The sequence below is a fragment of the Lepidochelys kempii genome, chromosome 25 (assembly GCF_965140285.1).
Source record: "Lepidochelys kempii isolate rLepKem1 chromosome 25, rLepKem1.hap1, whole genome shotgun sequence".
NCBI classification, from domain to species: Eukaryota; Metazoa; Chordata; order Testudines; family Cheloniidae; genus Lepidochelys; species Lepidochelys kempii.
This window is the reverse complement of record NC_136404.1, coordinates 12898257-12925890: the sequence shown is the minus strand read 5'-3', so window position 1 is coordinate 12925890 and position 27634 is coordinate 12898257. Positions and strand designations below refer to the sequence as shown.

The 27634-nt window shown below is 48.1% G+C and overlaps 2 protein-coding genes across 2 annotated transcripts; one reads left to right on the top strand and one right to left on the bottom strand.

The window, feature by feature from the left end:
• The first annotated feature begins 30 nt into the window (after positions 1 to 30).
• MICOS13 (mitochondrial contact site and cristae organizing system subunit 13) lies at positions 31 to 4622 on the top strand. Its single transcript, XM_073324722.2, has 4 exons — positions 31 to 139; positions 2511 to 2667; positions 3395 to 3446; positions 4398 to 4622. The coding sequence occupies exons 1-4, from the start codon at positions 108 to 110 to the stop codon at positions 4493 to 4495; spliced, it is 339 nt and encodes a 112-aa protein (XP_073180823.1). The 5' UTR covers positions 31 to 107; the 3' UTR covers positions 4496 to 4622.
• On the bottom strand, positions 4323 to 27634 carry LOC140903424 (disintegrin and metalloproteinase domain-containing protein 10). Its single transcript, XM_073324720.2, has 16 exons — positions 27400 to 27634; positions 24993 to 25143; positions 23417 to 23535; positions 22504 to 22662; positions 21874 to 21965; positions 20236 to 20358; positions 18902 to 18994; positions 18421 to 18589; positions 17591 to 17751; positions 14592 to 14763; positions 12891 to 13035; positions 11061 to 11244; positions 10066 to 10165; positions 9440 to 9660; positions 8918 to 9014; positions 4323 to 5807 (listed from the first exon to the last, which is right to left on the bottom strand). The coding sequence occupies exons 1-16, from the start codon at positions 27467 to 27469 to the stop codon at positions 5671 to 5673; spliced, it is 2193 nt and encodes a 730-aa protein (XP_073180821.1). The 5' UTR covers positions 27470 to 27634; the 3' UTR covers positions 4323 to 5670.

The window sequence follows — 27634 nt, the reverse complement described above, 5'->3', positions numbered from 1 at the left end:
CCGGCGCTGGCCACGTGACCGGCCGGAAGCCGAGACTACAACACCCGAAAGCCTTTGCGGCGCGGATCGGCCGGGCGAGCGCTCGCTGCTGCCCTTGGGCTCCCGTCATGGCTTCCTCGCGGGTCTTCCCCGTCGTCAGGTGAGGCGGGCGGGACGGACCGCGCCTCGGTCCCCGCAGTGCCCCCGCCAACGTGGGCCCCTCGGTCCCCTTCAGCCGCCCCCTCAACTGCCCCTCAGCGCCCCCTTCAGCCTCCCCCAACTGCCCCTCAGCGCCCCGGCCCCCCCACCTCCCCCTTCAGCCTCCCCCACTGCCCCTCAGCGCCCCTGCCCCCCCACCTCCCCCTTCAGCCTCCCCCACTGCCCCTCAGCGCCCCTGCCCCCCCACCTCCCCCTTCAGCCTCCCCCACTGCCCCTCAGCGCCCCTGCCCCCCCACCTCCCCCTTCAGCCTCCCCGCCCCTGCCCCCCCACCTCCCCCTTCAGCCTCCCCCACTGCCCCTCAGCGCCCCTGCCCCCCCACCGCCCCCTTCAGCCTCCCCCACTGCCCCTCAGCGCCCCTGCCCCCCCACCTCCCCCTTCAGCCTCCCCCACTGCCCCTCAGCGCCCCGGCCCCCCCACCTCCCCCTTCAGCCTCCCCCACTGCCCCTCCCCGCCCCTGCCCCCCCACCGCCCCCTTCAGCCTCCCCCACTGCCCCTCAGCGCCCCGGCCCCCCCACCGCCCCCTTCAGCCTCCCCCACTGCCCCTCAGCGCCCCGGCCCCCCCACCTCCCCCTTCAGCCTCCCCCACTGCCCCTCCCCGCCCCCTTCAGCCTCCCCCACTGCCCCTCCCCGCCCCCTTCAGCCTCCCCCACTGCCCCTCAGCGTCCCGGCCCCCCCACCTCCCCCTTCAGCCTCCCCCACTGCCCCTCCCTGCCCCTGCCCCTCCCACCGCCCCCTTCAGCCTCCCCCACTGCCCCTCAGCGCCCCTGCCCCCCCACAGCCCCCTTCAGCCTCCCCCACTGCCCCTCAGCGCCCCTGTCCCCCCACAACCCCCTTCAGGCTCCTCCCCCCCACCCCCATCAGCTTCCCCCCTGCAACTGCCCCTCAGAGCCCCATGTCCCCTTCAGCCTACCCTGCCCCCACCCCCAACCGCCCCCTTCAGCCTCCCCCAACTGTCCCTCACTGCCCTGGTCCTCTCCCCCTCAACCTGCCCCTATCACCTCCCCCAATTGCCCCCTCACCACCCCTGGGCCCCCCCAGCTGCCCCCTTCAGCATACTCCCAGGCTACCCCCCCAGCTGCCCCTTCAGTGTTCCCCCAAACCCCTCCCCCCTCAGCCTCCCCTCCCCCAAGTGCCGCTTTACACGCTCTCCTCCCTGTGCCTCTCCCCAAGTTCCCGGCTCCACCTCCCTCAGGTTCCCTTCCCCGCAACCATCTGCTTTCTTACCATGGGTAACGGGGGCCAGAAATGTTTTTTTAAAAAAACCTACAACAAGCTGGGCACCCACCCCACCGCCCGGCTTTGTGCTGGGAGCCCAACTATGGGCCTGGGATGGTGTGTGTTCTGAGCTCACACCTTTCAGGGAAGGGGTGGAATTAGCTGAAGTGGGGGTGGTACCAGGTGTGTTGAATCTTTAACAGAGAATTCCTTTCTCCACCATGTTAGTTAAGCATTGCTGTTAAAGATCAGCCAACAAATGCAGCATTTGAAACAATCTGACTATAAATCCCTTGCCCTCTCAGTTGCTGTAGTTTTCACACCCTCTGCTCTTGTGATGTCATCATATGACATGGTCTCTAGTTACTATAGAGTCTTGTAGATTAGACAGGACCTGAGTTTGTAATGGTAAAAAACAAAGTGCAACTCCTTCCTTTCTCCCTTTTGACTGAGGAAAAATAAATACCACAGGCATCTCTTGTCCATCATTAGGAAGCAAATAGGGCCCAAGCCAAATATCTCCATTCCCCCTTTGCAGGATTACCAGTTGTTGTCCAGACTTGTGTTCCTTGCACACCCAACACTCAGTCTGAGTCTTAAACACACAACAAATTCAGAATGGGTTGGAGTGAGATGCTAATTGCAATGTAATTCACTGCATTAGAGGGACACATTTCTATCAGGTAATCTGAGCGCTTATTCGTGAGATGCAATAGGAAACCTCATTAAATATGGATTTCTTACCCACAGCTAGTTCTTGAAATAGTTGGCAGTGTTTTTTTAAGTCAAATATTTTCATGACTCCCCTTACATTTATTATGAGAATTTTTTTAAGAAAAGTAGCAACAATAAGCCTATATAATGTATTTGTGTGTGGCTTTAAGAGGTTGACAAAGAATACTTGATCTTGACCGGTGAGAGTGGGGATGGGAGAGCTAGATTTTCTTTGCTTTAGATTGTAATAAAATGTTAATGCCTTGTGACTATGTCCTTCTACCCCTCATTGCCTTTTGTGATCCCCTCTGGGGATCGGGATCTGCTGGTTGAAAAGCTCTACATGCAAACTGGGTTTCTGTTGCTACTCGTTCCCTCTCAGGTTCTTCGTCAAAGGCAGCCTGGCTGGAGGTGCCATGTATGTGGCATATGATCAGGGTCTTCTGGGAAATGGCAGTCAAGGAGCAGAGGCCCTCAAAAAGGCTCGAGCAGCACTGCCTCCAGCTATACAGGAATGGACAGATTACACAGGCTGGGAGGTAAGAACTGTGCAGATAAGACTGGTTAGCAAATTGGCTTGGTGTTGAGGGAGGAAGGGAAAGTGCTGGGGAAAAATCCTGGCTCCATAGACGTCAACGGGAGTTTTGTCATTGACTTCAATGGAGCCAGACTTCTCCCCCGTACTTATTTTTTTAATTCGAGGGGAATGGAAGGAGAATAGATTTTTAAACTTGTTGGGAGAGCGAGAACTTATGAGGTGGGACATGAAAGGGATAATTTGCAAAGGATGAGAAAATGAAAATGTCTAGATTTTTTTTTATATAGCTGGTATTCCTGAGCCATCTTTCCTCTGAGGATCTCTAAACACTTTACAAACACTAATGCATCGATCCTCCCTTTTAAAGACCCATTTCTGCCATGGTGCTTATAGTTAATCAAGTTGTGTATAAATTGCCTACTGTTTTTGTTCAGGTTTTGTTTTTTTCCCCTCACCTAATCTGTGTCCTTAGATTGTGAGCAATTCAGAGTCACCTTAGTGACTTAGGCACCAAAGCTGCTTTTGAAAATGTTACTTTTTACCCAATTTAACAGCTGGGTCAACTGAATCAGAGCTTAAGTGATTTGCCCAAGGTGACCCAGGGAGTCTGTTAGCTTCTGTTTTTCATTATTCCTTCTAAGCCATCGTTTAGCCATTTTGTATGTAGCTAGTGTCCAAACACTTCTGATTCTTCCCCCCCCCCCCCCCCGATTCTTTCTTTTTTTTAGCTTCCATCCGCTCCAAAATTTGACTTTTCTGTCTCTGAATCCTGGAACACAGGTAAGACTTGACCCTTCACTGCCTAAGCTATAGAATAGGTCTACGATCAGTGATACAACTTATCCTAGAATGCTGGCCCATTAGATTGAAAGAAGGGAGGCAGTGTGGCCTAGTGAATGAAGCAATGGATTGGAACACCTGGGTTCTAATTCCTGGCTTTGCCACTGGCCTACTGGGTGCCCATGGCCAAGTTGCTGCCAGTCTGTGCCTCAGTTTCCCTATCTGTGAAATGAGGATAATGATGCTGATTTCCTTTGTAAAAAAAGCGCTTTGAGATCTACTGATGGAAAGTGCTATGTAAGAACTAGGGACTTTTATTATTATTACCTATGCAGCAGGTAATTTAAGACAGCAAAACTGACCACGATCATGGAGGTAGCAATATAAAGAGACACTATGACGACTTTTACTCCTGAGAAGTCCCATCTCTGTTGAAGGATTGAAGAGTTTATAAACCAAACTGGCTTGTTGTATAAGGATACTGAGTACAGTTGAACTCAACCTTTGCCCTACTAGGCTAGTGTGAAAAGGGAAGACATTTCCCTTTATTCCTGTACCACCTTAAGATAATATTTTGTCCTTCTCTAGCAATTTTTATCTGAGCATTTCAAAGCACTCTGCAAACACTTAGCAAATTACTAAGGCCCACTGAGAATAAGTGACTTGCCTAAAGTTACACAGAGGGAGTCTGTGGAGGACCAGGAAAAGAACCCAGATCCCCCATGTCCTGGTGCTGTTTTAACCACAGAACCATCCTTCAGACCTGGTTTGAGGTGGTGATGCCAAATGAGACAAGAATGATGCCTAGGTTTGTCTGAAACTTCCTTTCATAAGGATAGATCTCACCTGTTAAATGGGGAGATCTGTGTGATCCATCATAAATAACAGTAGCAAATTCAGCTTTTGTGTTAATGCTCTTCTCAGGACCTCTCTCTGCTACATTTCTTGCAGGAGTTCAGGCCACTGTGTCTGCTCTATCTGTGGCTCCCACCAAGGTCCGTGAATACACCCATGATGGCTGGAAGTACATGAAGGACCTCATCAAATGAACACTCACTCTCTCTCTCCAGCCTTTGCTTTTTCCTCAATGCTACAGTCTCAGGGATGAGATGTAGTACGTACCACTAGAGGGCAGCGCAGCCATGCAAAGGCTCCAATAAAAGACTCTGGAATTTCCCTTTGCACGTGGGTTGGTGTTAGCATGCAGGCTTTGTAGTCATTGTTGGTTTTTATTACAGTAGTGCCAACAGGCCACAAAGGAGATCAGGGCCCCACTATGCTGGTGCTGTACACACACATACACGTTCCGTAAAGAGCTTACAGTCTAAATAGACCCTTAAGAAACTTCATCCATCTAGAAAGTGAGTGCCAACTATTTCAGTGCTATGTAACTAAACAAAAACAAAAATTCTAGGACAATTAACCAGCCACTCACAGTATGAAAAGCTCTGGCCCAAGAACAGATTTTGCAAATTACTGTAGAACTCTATCAAATGGAGAGGAAGGGGGCTTTTACCCCTTACTGCCCTAAGAATGTTAAACTGTGGGAGTGACAAGGGGTTTTTGACACATTATCCCAGGCCATGTCCCCCCAATACTGAATAATTTTGATCTTGCAGCACTGAATCTATTGATCATAGATGGTCTCTTATGGCCTCAAAATCGATGGGATTCAGTGGGATTACTCCTATAGAATAGCCTGTGAGGTAAGGATGGCCAAATCAGACTCTTCTTTAGCAAAGGGGGAAAATTAGATATCCTACATGAAAAGTGTCAGACTTCAAAAAATATATATTTAACGTGAAATTCCTTATTTGAGAACGTGATACACAAAATGATTTATTTGGCCCAGTAAAAGCAGTAGCAGATAAGTTTTCTCTTCTCTCCTCCATTTCTTCTAATAGCTGATCTCTAAGTACTTTACAGACATTATCTCTCCCCGTACCTTTGAAGCAGGCAGGAAGAAGAGTCACAGGCAGAAGGGACTTGGCAAAGGTACTCAGCAAATCAGTGGCAGATCAAGGAATACCTTTATGCATAAAGTACCTATTGTTCTAGTGGCAGGAGGCTGGATGCTGAGCCTGTTTGAAAAATCTGGTCACTTGTTTTAGGTGCTTAAATGGGAGCTGAGCTTTTCTGAAAAAGCTGCTCCAATGTATTGCTCATGTGTTCTGGATGGTGATGACCTCCAAGAGCAGACTTGAATCAGGATGATGTGTATCTGCTATATTATGGTCTCATACTCCTGGTGCGTCGTTTCAATGTAGAGCTCCTCGTGTTCCCAGTATATTAATGTTTGCCTTTTCTCAGGTTGCTGGCTGAGTGAGTTCTTCTTGACCGTGCACTTCATGCTTTTCTCTTCTAAGTAAAAGATAAAAATGCAACAACCATCATCAATGATTCTTGTAGAGCCGCTCGCCTATTGTTAGGTAACCAGGTGGTAATACCATGGATGAACTAACAGCTGCATCTCTAATTCCCCCTGTGGATGCATGGCCTATGACCAAAAGCAAACAGTGGTGAAAATTTGGATTTATATTTGGATTCTGAACCCTACCAATGACAAAATGTTTGGAGCTAGAGTTCTTGTCTGAGCCCTTCTCTACTTGTGGGTTTACCCAGATGCAGAGGCTCAGTTTGCTTCTGATTTGGAGGAGCATCTTATGTGGTGGCTTTTCTTGGCCATTGTCAGAAGACAGGATGCTGGGCTAGATGAACTATTGGTCTGACCCTGTATTTCCATTCTTATGTTAAGGGTTTCATAGAGAATGGAATCCATACAATGAAGCCTTTGTGCACAGAAATCTTGCAAAGGAATAACTGTAAATGTCTGGACAGCTGAGCTATCCCAGACCTGTGAACAACTACATAAACATGTTAAAACCAGCATGGAACTTCATTAAGGCCCTGGATTACTTGATATTTGAGGAACTCTTAGAGGCTTTGATCTGTGTCCTCTTAACAGATTCTCTGCAGTATTCTGTGCTTAAGGGAGTGGCAAAGTGAAATGTGCTAGAATCACTCAGGTCTCTGCCTGCCAGTCTGACTTGAGGAAAATTCCTTCCTGACACCAAATATGGCAGTCAGATCCTGAGCACGTGGCATGAGACCTATCAGCAAGATACCTTGGAAACAATTCTCTGTAGTAGCTCAGAGTCCTCCCCATATAGTGTCCAGTCTCCGGCTGTTGGAAATATTTGCTAACAGCTGTTGCAAATGGGCAACATGCCATTGTAGGAGACCTCATACCATCCTCTCTCTAAATGTCTTAAGCTCAGTCTTGAAACAAGTTAGATTTTTTTGTCCCCACTATTCCCCTTGGAAGGCTGTTCCAGAACTTCATTCCTCTGATGGTTAGAAACCTTCACCTAAACTTGCTGGCCAATTTACATCCGTTTGTTCTTCTGCCAACATTAGCCCTTAACTTAAATAACTCTTCTCCTTCCCTGGTGTTTAGCCCTCTCATGTATTGCCTACGGGTTTGAACTAGAGTAACCAGTGGACTCTCTGTAACTTGAAGTCTTTAAATCAAGATTTGAGGACTTCAGTAACTCAATTGGAGGTTATGGGCCTATTACAGGAATAGATGGGTGAGGTTCTATGGCCTGTGATTGGCAGGAGGTCAGACTAGACAATCATGATGGTCCCTTCTGGCCTTAAGATCTATCAGTTCATGAGCGCAAAGGCAATGGAGATGAACGTACAAAGATCTATGGTGCAGTACCTTAGGAGCACGTGACACTGGACCATAGCTATATGGGTAAGAGGCTGAGCAAGGAGAAGCTGGTCCATTAGTGGGGTGGGGGCAGGAGTTGTGTTATGGGAGCAGTGGGCAGAAGGGGTGTGTATAGGGAGCACACATGAGAGAGAAGACTATTGTATGTGGGTAAGGCAAGGTCTGGTGGAGGAAGGGAAAGCAGCTGCATGGCCTTAAGAGCCAGTCAGTGGCCTCGGAGTCTGCAATGTTCAGCTAGGGAAGACCTCTGGGGAGCCCAGCATGAAAGAGCAGCCATCCCGTATGTGCAGCATCTTCCGCAGCATCATATCTGCCCCAGGGGCTGTTCCAGATGCCCCAGGGGCTGTTCCAGATGCCCCAGGGGCTGTTCCAGATGCCCCAGGGGCTGTTCCAGATGCCCCAGGCATGGTCAGATTTGGCAGGCTCCAATGATGGCATAGGAGCCCAAAGCCAGGTAGCCATTCACCTGGCCTGGAGAGGATGTGACAGTTCCTGGTAGTGGCAGAGGCTCTCTCCCATTCTGTCTGTGGCGTAGCTGAACGGGCAAGTGTGGTCGGTTTCTTGGCTGCATTCTGACAAGGGGCAAAAGGTTGCCGCTTACAACTATGCAGGTCTGAGGTCACCACTGATGTGAGGGGAAGGATGCAAGAGAGTGGGCTAATGGGAAAAGTGTAAGGGAATTCAGCTCATTAACAGTTGGATCTCATAATGGTCCCCCCTGAAATTTTCACCTGGGTGCAAGTTAAGGGCTCTTCACCCCCTAGCAGATATAAGCACAGTGGTAGCTTCCATGTGTAGCCTACTGGATGTATTAGGTTAAGAAATAAGTAGAAATTAGACTTTGGCCTCAATTAGGCTAATACAGAGGAGTATGGGAAATTGAGTTGGCGAGAGCAAAAGTGAGAGAGAAGTTGTAGCTAGTAAGATGAGAAAATTGAAGTTAGCAAGAACATAAGCCAGGGTTATGTTGTGGTTAAAGCTGGTTTTAGCAGGGTTTTTAAATGAGTGTTTTTGAGAATTGTGGCTGTTTTAGGAAAATGCTATCTATACTGAGAGTATGGGAAAGACGTTGGTGCAGCTGTTGATTTCACTCATGTAATGTAAAGAGGTGGTGGAAATGTAGATATGGTACTCAGTAGGTTTTAATGTTAATTAGTCTTATAATGGGTTAGAAAAAGGAGTGGCTTTGCTAAATTGGAGAGAGCTCCAGTTAACACCAAAAGGGTACCAGTAGGTTACAGGGTTATAAGGCCGTACTTCATTCTGTTAGTGGACTGACCCACCATTCCGTCTTCGAATGGAAGTATAATGGTAGTACCTGCATAAATGGTAATTGTGCACATTTGCTTAACTACTGCTTCTTTTAAATGAAGTTTGATTCTATCATTCAAAGTATTATCCAGGGTCCTCTACAAAATTATATTGTCTGTAACTGACCTGGAGGCTCAAACCTGAAAACTCAATTTGGTTGACTGCCTCCTTAGCTTTGACAATATTAATTGGGAACATTTAAAAATCAAGGTGACACGTGGCTCCTCTGATGGTGCTGGGTTGTGTGTGTAGCCCAGCAACAGTTGTCAGTGTGGTGTCGTTTGAACAGGAGGTGTCAGCTACATCAGGCTGTATTTTTCCCTGACCGTTTCTGGGACAGTGCTTGCTGATGATGAGCTTACCCTGCCTGAGAAAGCAAGGAGCGGACTGGACTGAGCGGGAGTTGCTTAAAGCAGTTACTCGCCTTTTTCGCTTTCAAGCGTCCTTCCGAAGAGGAAGACTGTGCCGGCCATCACAGCTGCCAAAGTCAGGATCATCAAGAGCACAGCCCACCAGCGCGTCTGAGGGACAAAACCAGACCAGAACCCTATCACAAGGGCCATCTGAGCACCTTCCATCCCAGCGGGAACCAACGAGAGCTCTGAAAACCAAGCCCTGAGTGTATGTCCTCCATGCTCCCTTCCACAGGGATACAATTTCATCCACAGTGCTTTCCAGGCAATTATTCACTCCTGTGAGGGAGGATGTTGTTACCTCCATTTAACAGGTGTGGAACAGAGGAGAGGCAGGTGAATTGCCCATGGTCACAGGTGAGCCCAGGTCTCAAGCCCCCTATGTTAACTGCTCACTCCCCCAATATTTGTAAATCTACAGACCTAGGCCCAGATTCTCAAAGCAGCCGGATTCCCACTGAAAATCTGGGCCCTAGTCGCTCTGGGGGAGGGAGGAAATGAGGGGGGAAAAAAAATCTCATGCAGCTGCTTACCTTCATCCAGTCTGATACATCCTGCAGCTCAATGAAATCCAAGATGGAATTCTTCACCCTGGCTATGGGCCCATCTTCGTCCACAAGCCGACAGACGTGAAACTTATCGCAGTAGCCCGTCCTGTCCCTGCAGGGCGTGCCTGGGGTCAGCGGGATGTGCGTGCCATTGAAGTGATGCTGCAGCAGAGCAGAGGATGTACTGGCACATGTGTCCACTTGGCCTAGAGCAGGGGTTTTGAAAAGCACGACTCCAGGGTTCAACCTAGATACGCATGCCGTTCTGCCGGCTCGTCGTATGCTGGAGCATCGGGGCTGTCTCAGATGCGTACAAATAGATCAGTGAGCACCCTGGAGAGCTTTAGTCCTGTTATAAAAGGAAGCTTTGGGGTTGCTTTTTTACCTCTTGGTAATAAGGCCATGCTACGGCCAGCAAAGGTTACTGTGTCAGGGCATCCTGCTCTAATGCATTCCCCTGAGCTGCTGGCTCTTAAAGTCCACTGATGGCATAGAGCTGGCAACTTTGACCCCAGCCCTTGTCCTCCCTTGACCCCGGCCACTCCTCCTCCTCTCACTCTAGGAAAAAGCCACGCAGGGGCTTTTTTCGGGCAGCCAGACAGATTGCATACCTGGCTGCTGGCAGCATACGTGGCATTTCTCCTGCCTGGATGTGCTAACGCAGTCGCATTGCTCCAGGCTGTACTTGACGCAGAGTGATCCGAGGCAGAGCTACAAGGAAAGGAATAAGCGATGGGATTTATGTGGGGGAGGGAGGTTACCCAAGGTGAGGGATCTGTCCGGAGCAGAGGGACCCAGACCCTCAGTACTGCTTAGGCACCTAACTCTATTGAAATCAACAGGAGTTAGGCACCTAAATACCCCTTTGAGGATTTGTGCCAGCATGCATTCGCTGAAGGACTGAGCTTTTCATACAAATGCTTGTTCCATTTAATGAGGCAGGAAACAAATGTTTCCCCAAGTCCAGTCCAATTGAATCTAATTTCCAGTGGAAGGTACCTGGTTGACTGGATTCCTCCGTTCACCCACAGAACAAGCAGGGCCTCAGCAGCCGCAGAGCAAACCATGAGGGGTGAGAACAGGAATGGCCATCCGGGATCAGACACTGGGTCCATCTAGCCCAGTATCTTCCCTGTGGCAGGGGCCAGAATCAGCTACTTCAGAGGAAGGTGCAAGAAACCCAGGAGCAAGCACTTCTGGCAAACCTGCTCACAGGGAATGTTGGTTCCGCACCCACATTAAAGGGTTCGTTTATGCCCTTATGCAGGATGGTTTAAATCCCTCCCAACACTTTTGTTGCAGCTCTGGAAATTCCTGCTATGTAAAGGTTCAATCCCCTTTGTGACTTCTGCTACACTCAGCCTGAGAGATCTCTAGTGGCATTGAGTTCTATGGGCTAATTGTGCCTAACATGGGGAAAACTAACGTTCCTGCTGCCTGTGCTGAACCAGCCCTGTGGATGATGAAAGGACTGCAGCCTCCAGGCTTGTCAATCATGCAGGAACCATGGTTATTGCCCAGCTATTGCTCTGGGTCTTTTCCAGCTCTTAGTTTCTCCAACTGCATCAGGCTCCTGGGGGTGCTTTGGTTAGCTCTGAGGACTAACCCCATTTAAGCAGATCCGTGTCCCCATGCTGCACGGAGTGTAATTGGCTTTGGGAGGGGGAACGGTGCATTCAGCTGTTCGTCCAGAGCAGGTGCTCTCAAAGGTGCAATCAGTCTCCTCATGGCAGAGCTCCCCTTGGAGTTTATAGACACATTCATGGCTGCAGCACAGGCCCTGGCTTGAGCTGGAAGAGCAAGAAATAGTACATGTAAACATATGTAAGTACCCAACAATGTTACTTAGCAGCAGGCTATGACCTGAATCATAACAGTGCTAGGCCAGCTCCCATGCTGCTCCTTGCTCTGGCCAGTGCACGAGACCCTTCCAATTCCTTTTTTAGGTGGGTTTGGTTAGCAGAGGTGGTATTTGTCTGGGGGTTTGAGCTTGGGGCCCTGGGAGCCAGGACCGCTGGGTTCTAGTCCCAGCTCTGCAAGACGAGTGGAGACTGGTGGTTAGAGCAGGGGAGAGGGAGTTGGGGCTCTTGGATTCTCTACCCGATTCTGCAACTAACTCACTATCAAGTCACTTCAACCCAGACCTTCCAAGGGATTTAGGAACCTAAATTGATTTCAAAGGGAGTTAGATGCCTAAATTCGAGGAGCTGGGCTGTTGCCTCTGCCTCTGTCAAATGGGTCTAATACACAGAGGGGCAGGGATTAAATAACAAATGTTTATAAAAAGAACAGGAGGACTTGTGGCACCTTAGAGACTAACCAATTTATTTGGGCAGGTGCTCTGAGATCTCTGGATGATGGTGCTGTAGAAATGGAAGGCAGTGGCCTCCAGAATTAAATGGGAGAAGCAGCCAAGCCTAGTAGTGTAACTGTACCCACAGCCAGCCTTTCCCCCAGTATTGACTCAGGGGAGGTACAGAGACTGTAAAGGGCTGGGGAGGGGGCAGCCGCCTTGGAACAAACCCCAGGGGCTTTGATTGGGCAGGAATTAAACACATCCTATGATTGTTACTCTGCCTCCCTGCCCTGTCTGGCTTGTTCATCTCCACCTGCAGTGCCTTGTAGGCTGGAAGCTCTTTCAGGCAGGAGCTGCCATTTCCTAGATGTTCATGAAGCCACCTGAGCTCTCCCAGGAGAGGATGGTTCTGTGATTTAAGCATCAGGTCTGAAAATGCCTAGACACCATGGAATCACAGGGTCAGATTCATGGTGCCATGTTCCACGAGCTTTATTACGTGGGGGCCTCTTGGACGGTTTTTGTAATTAACACAGCTCACTCCCTGCAGTGACCAGGGAGGGCAAGAACATGCCCTCAAAATGCACCTTTTAAGTGACTTTTGGTATCTCCAGCAAACTGCCATGTGCGGGATTTTGGAATGACTGTAAAACAAGTGCCCCCTGCAGAGTCTGCATGGAAGGGGAAAGAACCATTGATCAGACACTGTAGATCAGTGGTTCTCAACCAGGGGTACGTGTACCCCTAGAGGTGCACAGGCGTGTTCCAGGGGGTCCATCAGCTCATCTAGCCATTGGCCTAGTTTTACAACAGGCTACATAAAAAGCACTAGCAAAGTCAGCACAAACTAAAATTTCATACAGACAATGACTTGTTTATACTGCTCTATGTACTATACACTGAAGTGTAAGTACAATATTCATAGTCTACTTGATTTATTTTACAATTATATGGTAGAAATAAGAAAGTCAGCCATTGTTCAGTACCAGTGTGCTGTGACACTTTTGTATTTTTATGGCTGATTTTGTCAGCAAGTTGTTTTGTAGTGAGGTGGAACTTGGGGGTACGTGAGACAAATCAGATTCCTGAAAGGGGGACAGACATCTGGAAAGGTGGAGAACCCCTCCTGTAGACACCTACCTGCACTGCACTCCTGGCTTCAGCCTACATCGGATGCCCTCTGGCTCCTTGGCAGCATAGCAGCAAGGGTCAGAGTCATTGTTGCCCACGTCGCACTCCTCCCCTGGATCTACAATTTGATTCCCACAGATGGGGCGGTCAGTTTCTGCCAGGGGAGGAGACAAACAGGGAAAGAGTTGAGGAAGGGACACCATGGTGATGATGGCTCTCTTGAGATGCAGCCCTACCAGGTCAGATCATTGGACCAGCAGGTCTAGCAGTGGCAAACCCCTGATGCTTGGTGACAATATCCAATGATGCCTTAAAGTTGTTTTTTACAATGATGTGTATTATGGGAAGGGCAGGGGAAGAGCAGAAATTCTTACCTGGCCCCTGTGTCCCATCTGCTTGTGCCCTGATGTGTGAGCTTTGCTTGACCTTTATTTTGAGCATGTTTTGTCCTTGGTCCTAAAATTACTCAGCCCTTTTAGAAAAGGAGTACTTGTGGCACCTTAGAGACTAACCAATTTATTTGAGCATGAGCTTTCGTGAGCTACAGCTCACTTCATCAGATGTTTACCGTGGAAACTGCAGCAGACTTTATATACACACAGAAATCATGAAACAATACCTCCTCCCACCCCACTGTCCTGCTGGTAATAGCCTGTTTCCTCTTGTTTTTTCCTACCCCCCCCCCCCCCCGATGCTCTGGTTTAACTTGGATTTAAACCTGGAGAATGGTCAGTTTAGATGAGCTATTACCAGCAGGAGAGTGAGTTTGTGTGTGTATGGGGGCGGGGGGGATGTGAGAAAACCTTGATCTATGCAGGAAATAGCCCGACTTGATTATGTTAAGAGTTGTCACTTTGGATGGGCTAGCACCAGCAGGAGAGTGAATTTGTGTGGGGGGGTGGAGGGTGAGAAAACCTGGATTTGTGCTGGAAATGGCCCACCTGTTGATCACTTTAGATAAGCTATTACCAGCAGGACAGTGGGGTGGGAGGAGGTATTGTTTCATGATTTCTGTGTGTATATAAAGTCTGCTGCAGTTTCCACGGTAAACATCTGATGAAGTGAGCTGTAGCTCACGAAAGCTCATGCTCAAATAAATTGGTTAGTCTCTAAGGTGCCACAAGTACTCCTTTTCTTTTTGCGAATACAGACTAACACGGCTGTTCCTCTGAAATCAGCCCTTTTATAAAGTCTAGCTGCAGTGGATCCCTCTACAGTTGACAGTGTGTTTGTGGAGTCTTTGCAAGTTTACCAGCTGTCAGTTTCATTGAATAACCCCTTATTCCTGTAATACAGTACTGCTGAAAAGAGAAACTGAAGAATCTTCCTTGGACCCTTCCAAATTTTAAATACCCCAGTCAAGACCTCTCTGAATCCATCTATCTGTCCCTTTGCACATCTATCTCTTCTTCCCTCCCTCCCATACACGCACATCTGTCTAATCACCATAATATTCTATTCTATTCATGAATCATTACCCCATAGTTGAGTTATCCAGCTGCCTCACCAGGATAAATAATTCTCGTTTTTGCAAATATCTTGCCATCTGTGAGACTTGCCTCCAACTCTGGTGAAGCAAAACCTACCCCTTTATTATAAATTCCTTCCCAGATTAAGAGCTCTCTCAGCCCTGAGCAAAAAACCAGTAAATTATTTGCAATGCATGCAGGGCAGAATTTAAACAATTCAAACACAGCTACCGGGTCTTACCAACGAAGCACCTGTCCTTCTTTGCTCTTAGGATGTTCCCGATGTATTCACTGCTGCACGGGGAGAATTTGTCATTGTTGTATTGCCATCCGTCTGTGGCGTAGCTGAACATCAGGTAGTTCCCATGCGTGGTGTCGAAGCTGAAACGGGCGCATTCTTTACTTTCATCATGCTGAAACAGAGGATCAGACTCTTTGAATACGGGAAGAGAGATCACGCCGATTCTATTGTCTGAACATAAAAACGTGGTTAGAATCTTAGAGGCCCTTAGATGTTCATATACAGTACAATCCTTTCATGGTATTAATATGTAATAGAATCATAATAATACAGGGCTATAGCACATTTCATCCCAAATTATTTCACAGACTTTATACAGAGAGTCAGTGTCATCTAGTGTCTTAGGCTTCAAGAGCCCTGGGCTCCAGTCCTGGCTCTGCCCTCACATGCTGGGTGACCTTGGGCAAGTCCCTTCCCTGCTCTGTGCCTCAGTTTCCCCTCCCACCCTTTGCCTTGTCTATTTTTAATAAAATCCAAGAAAACACCCCCCAGCCTCTTTCCCAAGCAGAGTTCTGACCCCAAAAAGGGAGAAGGGCCACTGCAAAGTCTGCTAGGGTCTTCGCTCTTGTTATTGATTTGACGTGGAAGGTGCTTAGACAGCGGGATAAAACCCTGAGAGAGACAAATTCTTAGACAGTAGGCTCTTCAGAGCAGAGACTGTCTCCTACTAAGGGTATATACAGCACCTAACACAATCAGTCTCTGATCTCAGTTGGGCCCTGTAGCAACACTGCGTTGTCGTTAATATAATTATCTTGCATATTAACAATATATTTGTCATAAATATAAAGGGAAGGGTAAACCCCTTTGAAATCCCTCCTGGCCAGGGGAAAGCTCCTCTCACCTGTAAAGGGTTAAGAAGCTAAAGGTAACCTCGCTGGCACCTGACCAAAATGACCAATGAGGAGACAAGATACTTTCAAAAGCTGGGAGGAGGGAGAGAAACAAAGGGTCTGTGTGTCTGTCTATATGCTGGTGGTTTCTGCTGGGAATAGACCAGGAATGGAGTCTTAGAACTTTTAGTAAGTAATCTAGCTAGGTATGTGTTAGATTATGATTTCTTTAAATGGCTGAGAAAATAATTGTGCTGAATAGAATAACTATTTCTGTCTGTGTATCTTTTTTGTAACTTAAGGTTTTGTCTAGAGGGGTTCTCTTTGTTTTTTAATCTAATTACCCTGTAAGATATCTACCATCCTGATTTTACAGGGGGGATTTCTTTATTTCTATTTTTATTAAAAGTCATCTTGTAAGAAAACTGAATGCTTTTTCATTGTTCTCAGATCCAAGGGTTTGGGTCTGTGGTCACCTATGCAAATTGGTGAGGCTTTTATTCCAACATTTCCCAGGAAAGGGGGGGTGCAAGTGTTGGGAGGATTGTTCATTGTTCTTAAGATCCAAGGGTCTGGGTCTGTAGTCACCTAGGCAAATTGGTGAGGCTTTTTACCAAACCTTGTCCAGGAAGTGGGGTGCAAGGTTTTGGGAAGTATTTTGGGGGGAAGGACGCGTCCAAACAGTTCTTCCCCAGTAACCAGTATTAGTTTGGTGGTGGTAGCGGCCAGTCCAAGGACAACCGGTGGAATATTTTGTACCTTGGGGAAGTTTTGACCTAAGCTGGTAAAGATAAGCTTAGGAGGTTTTTCATGCAGGTCCCCACATCTGTACCGTAGAGTTCAGAGTGGGGGAGGAACCTTGACAATATTATTCATAATACAGTGTGTAATGAACAACAATAATAATAAAGCGATGGCACAGGACTGGTTCACGCAACCAAATGCAGCCACCTCTGGGGTAGAACACAGCAGCCCAACACCAGCCAGTTTCATCATCCACCTGCTGCCATCGCTGATATTTGCTCTCTTCAGTCAACTTTTCCAGCATCTCAGGGATCAATGAGGGTCCTGAGGAAGATCCTGCATTCCAGCCCCAGCTAATACAAAAAGCACCATGGGTTCTGTAACGCTTACCCCGTGCAGGCAAGAGCTTGGGTTTTAGCGTCTCACCTGGAAGAGCAGCTCATCACAGCACACCAAGTCACAGTGTTGGTCTCATGGAATCTGAGTCCTCTGGTTCAGGGGAGCTAGTTATTGTAAACCCGAGGCCAGCCCCTCGGAATCAGTTACTCTCAGTGCGTCCACACAAGCATAGCTTAGACCAGGAAGGTAAACTCACCCCTCACTACAGTGGCATTGCCAAATTGAGACACAAGCTAGTAACCCGGCAAATCCATCAATGCAACCTCCACGGTTCTTTCACATTACAAATCATAATGAACTAGTACAGAGCCCTGGACTTTGTCAGACAAGCCAATAAGCTACGTCAACAGCCATAGATTAGCAATACAAACCTATCCATTCATGAGCGGAGCTTCAGCCACGCACCTTCCTGGAGGCAGGCTAAAGGTTTTGAACGCTGGCCATTTGGCAGCTTGGCTGTTGCACCCAGTTTCCTCGAAGCAAGAGTTTGAAAAAACTAGGCAACAAGCCCAGGCTGCAAGGTTCGGGGCTGCTCAGAACCCAGGGTTTGTTTCAGACACATTTCCATAACTAAAGTGTATCCCTGTTTAGGGCCTGATCCAAAGTCAATGGAAAGATACCCAGTGACTTTACTGGACTTTGGAACAGCCCTGTGGGAAATGAACGTGGGCCAGTGGCTAAGCTATTGGCATAGGGTCCCTCCAGACCTGGGTTCTATGCCAAATTCCCTGTGTGAGCTTGCATCTGCTCTGTACCTCAGTTTTCCTGCCTGTAGAAAGGGGGTGACGGTGCTGACCTGTGTTTGTAAAGTGCTTTGAGATCCCTGGGAAACGCAACGTATTATTGCAGTTTTCTCCGCCAAGCATCTGGTTTGGCGGTTTGTCAAAGGGGAGGCTTCCAGGCTAACTCCTCCGTTTGCTTTTCAATGTCACGCCCACTCTGCAATGCACCCGCTGTACTCACCGGAGCTCCCAGGCTGTGGCCAAGTTCGTGGGCCAGAGTGATATGGAGAATCCTAGGAGGCAAATATTGGCCATATTTCTGCAGCGTGATCAAGCCAGTGTTCAGAGACACCTCCTTGTCCCGGAATTTCCTGTGCTTGGAACATATTCCCCCCAAGTCACCTGAAACAGAAAGGAAAACTAAACGGTCTTGGTGACGCAAGCCGGGAAAGCAGGGAGCAAAGCACCTGGGTCTGGAAGCTGCTCAGAATGCAGAACTCCTGCCAATTTCAAGCAGGTGTTCTGCGCTTGGACCAGCTACAGGTCTGGGCCTGTGGGATGGTGTAAAAGACAAAGTCTCAGACTGTTGACCTAGCGCAGTAGGGCCCTGTTCATGGTTGGGGGCTTTAGGTACTACATGAATATTAACAGCAGTAGCGGGTTTCAGTTTCCTATCAGTGATGCAGAGAGCGTGCGCGTTCCAAGTGCTGCTGGTTTATAACACCTGTCCTTGAACAGAGGTGGTCACAAACCACATGCAGGCAATGCCTTTGTCAGAACTCGCTGCTCAAACTCCAATGCCCCAAGCAACTCGTCCCCAGTAATCAACTCTAGTTAGAGACACGCAGAGCGGAAACTCTCTTGCTATTTGCAACAGCTCCCCCACGTGAATCGACATCACAAAACCAACCACCACCACATTTCTGTAACCACTGCACCCTGAGCACAGGCTAAGGAAAAGAACACTTAAGACTGTGTGTAACCGTGCCACCTGGTGACGCCAATAATAACAATGATCCCACTTATCATTGGACAAAACATTATACAAATAACCAAAACGCTCCTTCTGACCAGCTTGTCCATTAAAAGCAATCCCAAGAACTCCGCTGTAATCCCTGTCAGTGAGGAGGTAGGAGAGACAATAGCTATTCCAGTTGGACTTGGAGTGCAACATCAGCAGCATTTCTGGGCCGATGAAAGGTGACTCCATAGAACCAGAAGGATCGTTCTCCTGGATTATCTGCAGAATGGACACAGCACAAGCCAGCCAGGCGGTTACTGCCTGCAACGCAGAGCAGGGGAGATTGTTCCGAGTCACATTTCACAGAGTCCGCCCAATGAAACCTGTAGTTGCTACCACCATAAATTAGATTTGACTGCGCACCCTGAGCGTGAAGGACCCCTGACCCATCCAGGCCCCTTCAAATCACCTCGTGTCATGCCAGTTTTCATTCACCTCCACCCTGCCCGCTAGAAATTTCAATCTGAAATCCATCTGCGCTGGCGTTTGAGTTTTGAGACAAACCCAGCCCCAAGCGCCCAACTGACTTACGTCCAGGGTTTTCACTTTGAAGTCGATGTGCCTGATACCATCAAAATTTGCACCTTCGTAAATTGCATTCACGGCTTTTATGTAGCTAGCAATCTGCAGGGGAGACAAATGTTCATATGACCAAAAAACCCCAGCGCTTTTTGTGACTGGAGCGGGACTCAGAAGATCCGGGTTTTATTCCTGACTCTGCTATGGGCCTGCTGGATGACCTCAGGCAGGTCACGTCAACGATATGTGCCTCGGTTTTCCCCTCTGTAAAATGAAGCTCATGATACTGACGCCCTTTGTGATGCGCTTTCAGATCTGCTGATAAAAGGCACTCGATGAGAGGGAAGGATTATTTTTATTCTCCTCACGTGTGAACTGATGGAAAGCATAAAGAAAAATGCAGGTAGCAGGTCTTATTGTTCTTGCTCTGATGGGAAAAGAAAGGATTCAGCTTTACAGAAGGTTAATCCACAATCGAATGGACATCGCTTTAGGAAAATGCTACAGCAAGCCCCATAGGGCAGTTCCCCTGACAATAATATACCTAAAATATCTTCTTATTTCTAGGGCAGTTGTCCCTAAAGGCCCCATCCATGATCAGGGCCCATTGTGCTAGATGCAGGACACAGCGCTTGTAATCTACATGGGCAAGGGAGACAAAGGAATTATTATTATCCACATTTTACAGGTGGGGACCTGGGACCCGGAGAGATTAAGTGACTTGCCCTACGTCATCCAGGAAGTGATAAAAGAGACAGGAATTGACCGCAGATCTTCTGAGTCCAAATCCAAAAAAAACCTCTCAAGCATAAGTTGATGCTGCTTTGTAGTTTCAGTTGTAGAGCTCACATCTCCAAGACCTGGTCCACACTTAAAAATTAGATCAACCTAGCTAGAGGGCTCAGGGCTGTGAAAAAATTCACTCTCTGAGCACAGTAGTTAGGTTGAACTAACCTCTGCCGTAAACATGGCTAGGTTGACAGAAGAATTCTTCCATCCATCTCTTGGAGAGGTGGATTACCTACATCAATGGGAAAACCCCTTCTGTTGATGTAGGAAGCTGTGCCACTGTAACGTAGACATGGCCTAACCCCTTTCACAGTGTTGGCTATGTACTGTCAAACAGCTGCCAAGTACCTCCACCAGAGGCGGTTGCATTTCAGTGGTGGGTGAATGGATGGGAGGCGAAGGTGCCATTTAAACACTGTAACATCATTACAATGGTGACGTTTTATACAACAAGACAAGCATTTTAGAAGCATGATATTTGTCAAATTTTCTTTTTAGATTACACGATGAAAATGAATAAATATTAATTAATTAATTAAAAACACCCAATTTCTTACCTGAGCAATCACTGCTTCAATGGTGCCAAATCTTTGGTAGAACAAGTAGTCAGCTTGAAGGTACAGCAGGCAGGACGTCCTAGAATAATCCAGACTCCTTCTCCGCCTCTCCAAGGTTTCTCCCTTTTCGGCAAGGGTTAAGAAGTGTGTAGAAAGATCCTCAATTAAAGTCGAACAAAACAGAAGCAACTTCATTTAGGAACATAGGCCCTGATTCAGCAAAGCCAAGGGGATTGATGCGGGTGTATAAAGTCAAGTGTGTGCTTAATGCTCTGCCGAACAGTGATGCTTTGCTAAATCAAAGCCCATGGCACTGACTGAGTGGATCAGACCATTGGTCCATCTAGTTCAGCATCCTGCCTCTGAGAGTGGCCAGAAGTAGCTGGTCCAGTGGAAAGTGCAAGTGGATGTTTATAGACTAGCCTGCCATAGTTTGCTCACAGGGGAAATTCCTTCCTAGGATTCACGTTAACCTTTGCATTCCAGTTCAGTTCATCTGGGTTCCCATCCTGAGACCCGCCTTCCAAACCAACCCAAAACTTCAAAGCCAAGTTCAGCTGAAAGCCACCCACATTTTGGCTGGGGTCCGATGGAAGCCAGAGATTGTTGAGCGGCTGACTGGCAAACCACAATGAAGCGTGTTTCTAGGCTTTCGCCTCCCTCTGCAGCATGGGGCATAGGTCACTTGCTGGGAACATCTGGACATATTCCCACCTAAACAATTCCCTGCCATGCAGGGGCATTGGGCAACGGTGCACCTCAGTCTCTCTTGCTCTTTGCCTGTGGTAAACAATAGTTTAGTCTCCTGAGGACTGGGGTGCTTTGATCTAACTAAGGTTACTGGGCTCAGTATAGGGGTATCTGAGTGAAATGTAATGGCCGGTGATATACAGGAGGCCAGACTAGATGTATCTAATGATCCCTTTGGACCTAAAACTCTATGAAACCATGAAATGAAAATCATGAAGCTTGGCCCAGGGTTTTGGAGTTATAATTTGTCTCAAGACTCAGGGATTTTGTTTGCCTGGACTAAACTGAATATGGGCTCGAACAACTGCCTCTCCCCACCCCACCCCCTCCATCCTAACTGTCCCAAATAAAGCTATTTCGTGTTTTGAAATTTCAATGAACTTTTGAATTGGGGTGAGGAGAAGCAGGGAAAACCTGGTGAGGACATGTTGTTTGCAGTCCCCCCGCAACACACACACTTTTTGTCTCCAGCTTGCAGAAATTTTTTTTTTTATTTCAAATTTCGGACAAAATTGCGAATTTCAAAAATTCACCCCAAAACTTGGGGAAATGTTTCAATTTTTTTTTTAAACCAACCCACTCTTCTCCCAGATGCAGAGGAAGTTCTGAGATGGACCCCACACTCTCTGCCATGTAATTAGCCTCTTGTCTCTTTCTCACTGGGAACCTACAGACCATACCAGTTAGCTAGGAAAGAGAGCCCCATGGCTCTGAAAAGCTAAGGCCTTAGAATTCCATCATGTCACATTCTACACAGACATTGTATTCACTGAATTCAAAGCAATCAATGCCCCAGACAGTCTTTTTTTTTTTTTTTTTTTTTTTTGCAGCACAATCATAGTTTGAAATTATTTCTGCTTAAGATGCTTCTCTTCAATTTCACTTCACCTTTAACTTTAGCTCTTGCTGGAAATTCTGCAAGACCTGATGTGTTCTCCGAGTCAAAGAAGCAGAGTCTGGATCTTCTAAAATGGAATAATCTAGAGCAGAAATTCAGATGTTACTCAAAGAAATATCACAAGTTGGCGATACGCAAAATGAGTGACATCACTTCCAAACACCCATGGGCAATATTGAGATTGCTTGTGGAGGGGGATTGTGCATCAGGACTCCTATTCCCAGCTCTGGGAGGGCAGTGAAGGCCAGTGGCTAACGCAAGGGTGGATTGGGAGTCAGGACTCCTGGGTTCATTCCCAGCTCTGCCACTGACTAGCTGGATGACTAGTCACTAGCTGGATGACTCTGCCACTGACTAGCTGGATGACCGTAGGTGCGTCAGTTCATTTCGCTGTGCTTCAGTTTTCCCATGTGCAAAATGGAACATCATAATGTACCGTTGAAAGGGGATTTACAAGTCTTAATTACTGTATTCAGTGTTTACGAAATCCTTTGAGGTCAAGAGGGGAAAAGCGTTGTTATTGAAGTGCAAAGGGAACAGGCCAAGAGGGCAGGGGAGACTGAAGTGCCAAGAATAGTTTTACTAGGCTCAGTCATGCCAAAGCCCAGTCAAGGACTCACCGATGTCGCTTTCATGGTGGATGAGAGCATGGCCTGGAGACGTCGCATTGCTGACAGATGCGCCGGGAGCCTCCACGTAGAAGGTGCCATTCTTGGTTCTGATAAACCCTTCAAAAAGGCCATTGATGATGGCACCGTGGCAGAAAGATCCAGGCTCATCTGTTTTTCAGGCATCCAGACATAGACAATGAGAAGGAAGGCTTGACCTGGTTCTCCCCAGTAACTGAAGGGCCTGCCTGGGGTTAATAACTACTGATCAGCTGCTCGTATCTGGGATGGGACTGACCCCTGGATTCCAGGTATAGCTCATCACCAAGGTGTGGTGCAAAATGCAACATTATTCCGGAGCTTATTGCCACGGCTGTTGCAGCAGGGAGGGCATGTAACCCTCTGCCCCTGCCAATTCTAGCACTCTGAGCTTGCCACAGCATTCAGGCTCCAGCATCGCTCGTTGCTGGGGAGGGTTTGCCTGCTACGATGGCCACAGGGGATCAAATCAACAGGCTCCCTGTCCTCCAGCCTCCCTGCAACTTTCCCAGCCACTGTTGATTCCAACCTTCCAGGGCGCACCAGACTGAACTCAGCCCCCCCGCTATACTGCTAGTCTGCTGGCTGGCTCCTGGGAATATTGGCAGTGCCCGGCATAATCAAACCAGGTGCCCAAATCGCAGTCAGTAAGGATGGGAGCTGCATTAGTGTCTGTGGAATGACTCTGATGGGGGTTCAGTCCGTGTGCCAGCAGGTAGGTGCCCACAGCACAAAACCACCAGCCCTGCTAGCGGGAAGACCTGAAATAGAAGGGACCCTGGAGACGGAGTTTCCCTCTCCTCCAGGTCAGAGGATCAGGCTACATGCCCTGCTCTGACTATCCGATCGCAGAATTTCATTCTGCAGGGCTGTGTCTAATTTTTACCTTGCAAGACACCAGAGTAAATGAAAGACACATCTGCAGGCTCTGAGGTGGCCTTCCCGGTCACCTCGAAGTCTCTGGCGAAAGCACTCGTGTCCCTGCTTAACCGCAGCTTGAACGTCCTGGAAGGTAAGCGAAAAGGTGAAGAGGGAGTCACAGGACTTCAGGGGTCCTGGTCAGTGACTGGAGCTCCCAGGCGTTACCACAGTACAAATGACCAGTACTAACAACACTATGCATACACTCGGAAACAGAGCAGAACAGGCAAATGTATTCGCTCAGTTTCTGCAACAAAAGTGAAGGTCCCTACGGTACAGATCACCCTGATTTCCGATTATTATTGGGCTGCAAACCGCAGTAACTTTAAGCCAAGTAGGATTTTACCCATATGCATGCACTGTCCACAAAGACATAGAATAACGTTGTGACACTACATCCCATATTCATCCTGGTAATATTATAGGATATGATTCTGGCATAGTTGTGATGCGTTTTGTACAAGATGGGTCACGTCGGGTGTCATTGGAAAAGCTATGATTTGCTGAATAGGACTATCCTACTTGTATGCGTGTATTATTTTTGTATCTGAAGTTATGACTATGGATCTGCATTTCAAATGGGCTTAACTCTGGAAAATACCCACAGCCAGCCTTTCAGGTACAACAAAAAGAAGCCATCCAGTGCTAATGGCTCATCAGCAAAGACAATGGGCTATGGAATAGCTTCACGTTCCCGTGAATGTTTCGGCCAGCCTGTAAGTAATGGCGGCTATAACTCCTCAAGGGCCTGTGACCAGACCACATGACTCTGAACTCCATTCTGGGATGTCAGTATTTTTCCACAAACTGGTCTGGCAACCAAGTTTGAAACAAAGGGTTCCTGTCACATGCTAAAGCTATATAAGGCAGGGAGTGACATCATTGGTCTTTACTCCCCCACAACCAAACACCTAAGAGGAGCTCCAAAAGAAGTGGACTTGGAAAGTGAGTGGAGATCCCAAGCTGCAAAGCAAACGCAGCTTGTCCCTTAAGAATCTGCGAGCCTGCTTGTATCATCAGCCAGAGTGAGAATTTGCTAATTCAAACCCTATCTTTCTAGGATTTTAGGCTTAGTTTGCATTTTTGTTTATTTACTAGGCAATCTGCTTTGATCTGTTTGCTATCACTTAAAATCTATCTTTTTGTAATTAATAAACTTATTTTTTGTTTTAATCTAAACCAGTTCGTTTGGAGTGAAGGGCGTGGGAATCTTAGCTCAAGGGGCTGGAGCTGTTGCATTTCCTCCCCACATTGAGGGAGGGGCGACCTCTATGAGCTTACGCTGTGCAGTTCCCTGGGCAGTGCAAGACGGTAAAATTTTGGGTTTATACTCCAGCCAGGGGTGCGTGGCTGGTCAGAGAGCCTGCATGTAACTGCAGCAGGGTGTGTCCCTGCCTGTGTGAATGCTGGTGGAAGTGTAAGACCGGGAGTGGGTCCAGCAGCTTGTCACAGCAGCACAGTGTAAGAGGGAGCTCAGGCTGGTGGGTCAGGGGGGGCTCAGTTTCAGGTGGCAACCTGGGGGGAACCCATCACCCACGTACCTCTGATAGGCTTGGAATTCTAGCTGAATGATTTTGTCATGCTCTTCGGTGGCTCTTTTTGCCCTCTGATGCATCGATTCTAAAGCCGCTCTGTCATAAGCCACTTTCTCCCGGTACTTTACGAACGACCTTAAATACTCAACGCTCTTGACTAACAAGGGCGGGAAAAGACATAAAAAATGAATGCAGGTTTTGAAACGAGTAGGTTTGCATTTGCTCTATTACTTGAAGAGGAAGAAATGGTCTGGTGGTTAAAGCACAAGGCTTCCCAGCTGGGAACTCGGGGGGGTGTCTGCACTGCAGCTGGGAGCAAACCTCCCAGCCTGGGTAGACTGACTCGTGCTAGCTCCACTCAAACTAGCATGCTAAAAATAGCCACGTGGACATGGCAGCATGGGTAGACGCTCAGGCTAGCTGCCCACGTCGACGCCTGCCTGACACCCTGAGTCTGAGCTGGGCTGGCTAGCCTGGGTACAGCTGCCTCTGCCATGGCATCCACACAGCTATCCACTGTTTTCCATGTGGCAGGACAAACCTCGGTTTATAAAATTAAAAGAAACCCGGAGCTAGTGTTAAAAATGGGACTGATTTTTGCCGTTGTTGAAAAGAGCTGTTTGGAGTTATCAGACCCCCTCAGGCACAGAAGCCCCACCCTGCCTGCTCCATGCAGGGGCCTAGACAGGCTGGGAGTGGGAGAGAGTCTCTAGCCAGCTACGGTCCTGACATGGCCACCATGGCTGTAGTGGCTGAGCACCTCACCGTCTTTAATGTATTTATCCTCACAACTCCCCTGTGGGCTAGGGAAATGCTATTGTCCCCAGTTACCAATGGGGAAACTGAGGCACCGACAGACCAGGGCCTAGATTCTCAAAGGGATTTAGGCATCTAAGTCCCATTGAAATCAGTCAAAGTTAGGCAGCTAAATCCCTTGGACTTGCCCAAGGTCACAGAGAGTTTGTGCCAAAGCAGGGTATTGAATCAGGTCTCCTGAGTCATAAACCACCTCACCATCCTTCCTCCCTTCACCCCTATGCTGCTTGTTTCGGAGCTGCCAGAGGCGGCTCTGCTCCCCAGAGTGGGGAGCAGGAACCACTTCTTTCCAGGAATGTGGAGGAGGATGCAGACTTCAGATGGACACAGGGGCTGGTCCCCTGCAGTGCAGAATGGGTGTATAACACTACTGTCCTGGCCTTGCCTACACGAGCAAGTTACATGGGCTTAAGTAGAGGTGTGATTTGAAACTGATTTACCAAAGCCAGTGCAAAGCTCTGCATGGGCTTATTTTGGATATGGGTGTAAAGCAAACTGAAATTAGAGCATCCACAGGGGGGTTGAGCTAGTTTAAAAACCAATTGGCGGTAAACCAATGCAGCCATTCACTGTGTAACATTTTACAAGCACTTTGCACTGGTGCGAATGACAGCACAGGGTGCCAGACAATGGAGAATGCCAGTTCAGTCTTAACACTCAGGGCCCTGACTGTGGGTTCCGCCCCTACTTATCCGGTCAGGAGCTTAGATGAATAGTCTGGACCAAGTGGTCCAGGTTTCCAGCATGCCTACAAGAAGTTAACTTGGTTGTCGCCTCTTTATTATTCTTCCCTCCGTAACATTTGCTACTAATTACTATTTTTACTGCTGAAATATTCACTGCTCTCTCCTTCAGCCCAGCTGGTGAAAAAGGGCTCTGTGACAATCGTTTTGCAGGGAAACCAGCTGTTTATTGGCTCTTACGGATTCTCAGATCAAACGTGCTCCATTTCCTTTCACCTCCGGAGAGGTCTGATCCTGAGGCTCAGATCCCCAAAGGTATTTAGGCCCCTAACTCCTGTTGAAACCAGTGGGAATTAAGCATTAACACCAGCAACTCCCACCCAAGTCACACCAGGATCAAGCTACCAGAAGTGAGTGGAAAGCTCGGTGGTTAACATGGAATGCCAGGAGGCAGGACCTCAGCTGGTGACTTCACTAGGGCTACACCAGGTTTCGCAAGCTCCCGGTCAGGCCCACTATGTTTCAGATCAGGTGCTTTTTTTATTATCTACAACGGGTTCACTGAAAATCTCTAGGACTGGCCTCAGAAGTCGGTCTCATGAACCGTTAGGAATGTCGAGCTCAATTCTCCCCTTGTGCTACTTTCACACTAGTCTTACATCATGGGCTGCAGAGGCTACTCCGCATTTACACCAAGGCTGGATTGCACTCACGCGCCGTAACTTTGGCAGACTACTTCCCTGCTTGCACAGGAGCCATTATGAGAGCTAACTAAGCAATCCCGACGGGACCTGGCTTGGTTCCTTTGCGAACACGGCAGCCTCTCTGCTGTGAGGAAACAGCATTTGCAGTCACTCCTCGCTGCACTTCTCAGATATCAAACCAAGGGAAAAAGGAGCAAAAAATCAGCCTACCTGAGCCGCCACTTTGGGCAATGACCAGGCTGCACAGCGTCAAACTAGCAAAGCACCGAGAAGCAATCATGGCGTTGGCAGAGGTACGGTCCGTTTGAGGCGCGTCAAGCGAAGGGATTCTTCACCCCAGGGCGTAGTTTACAGGGAAATGCATCATCGCTCATGACCCTGCCTGCACAGACTTGCTTAGAAGCGCTGAACAGTTTGCATTCTAGGGGTGAGATTTTTTTCCAAA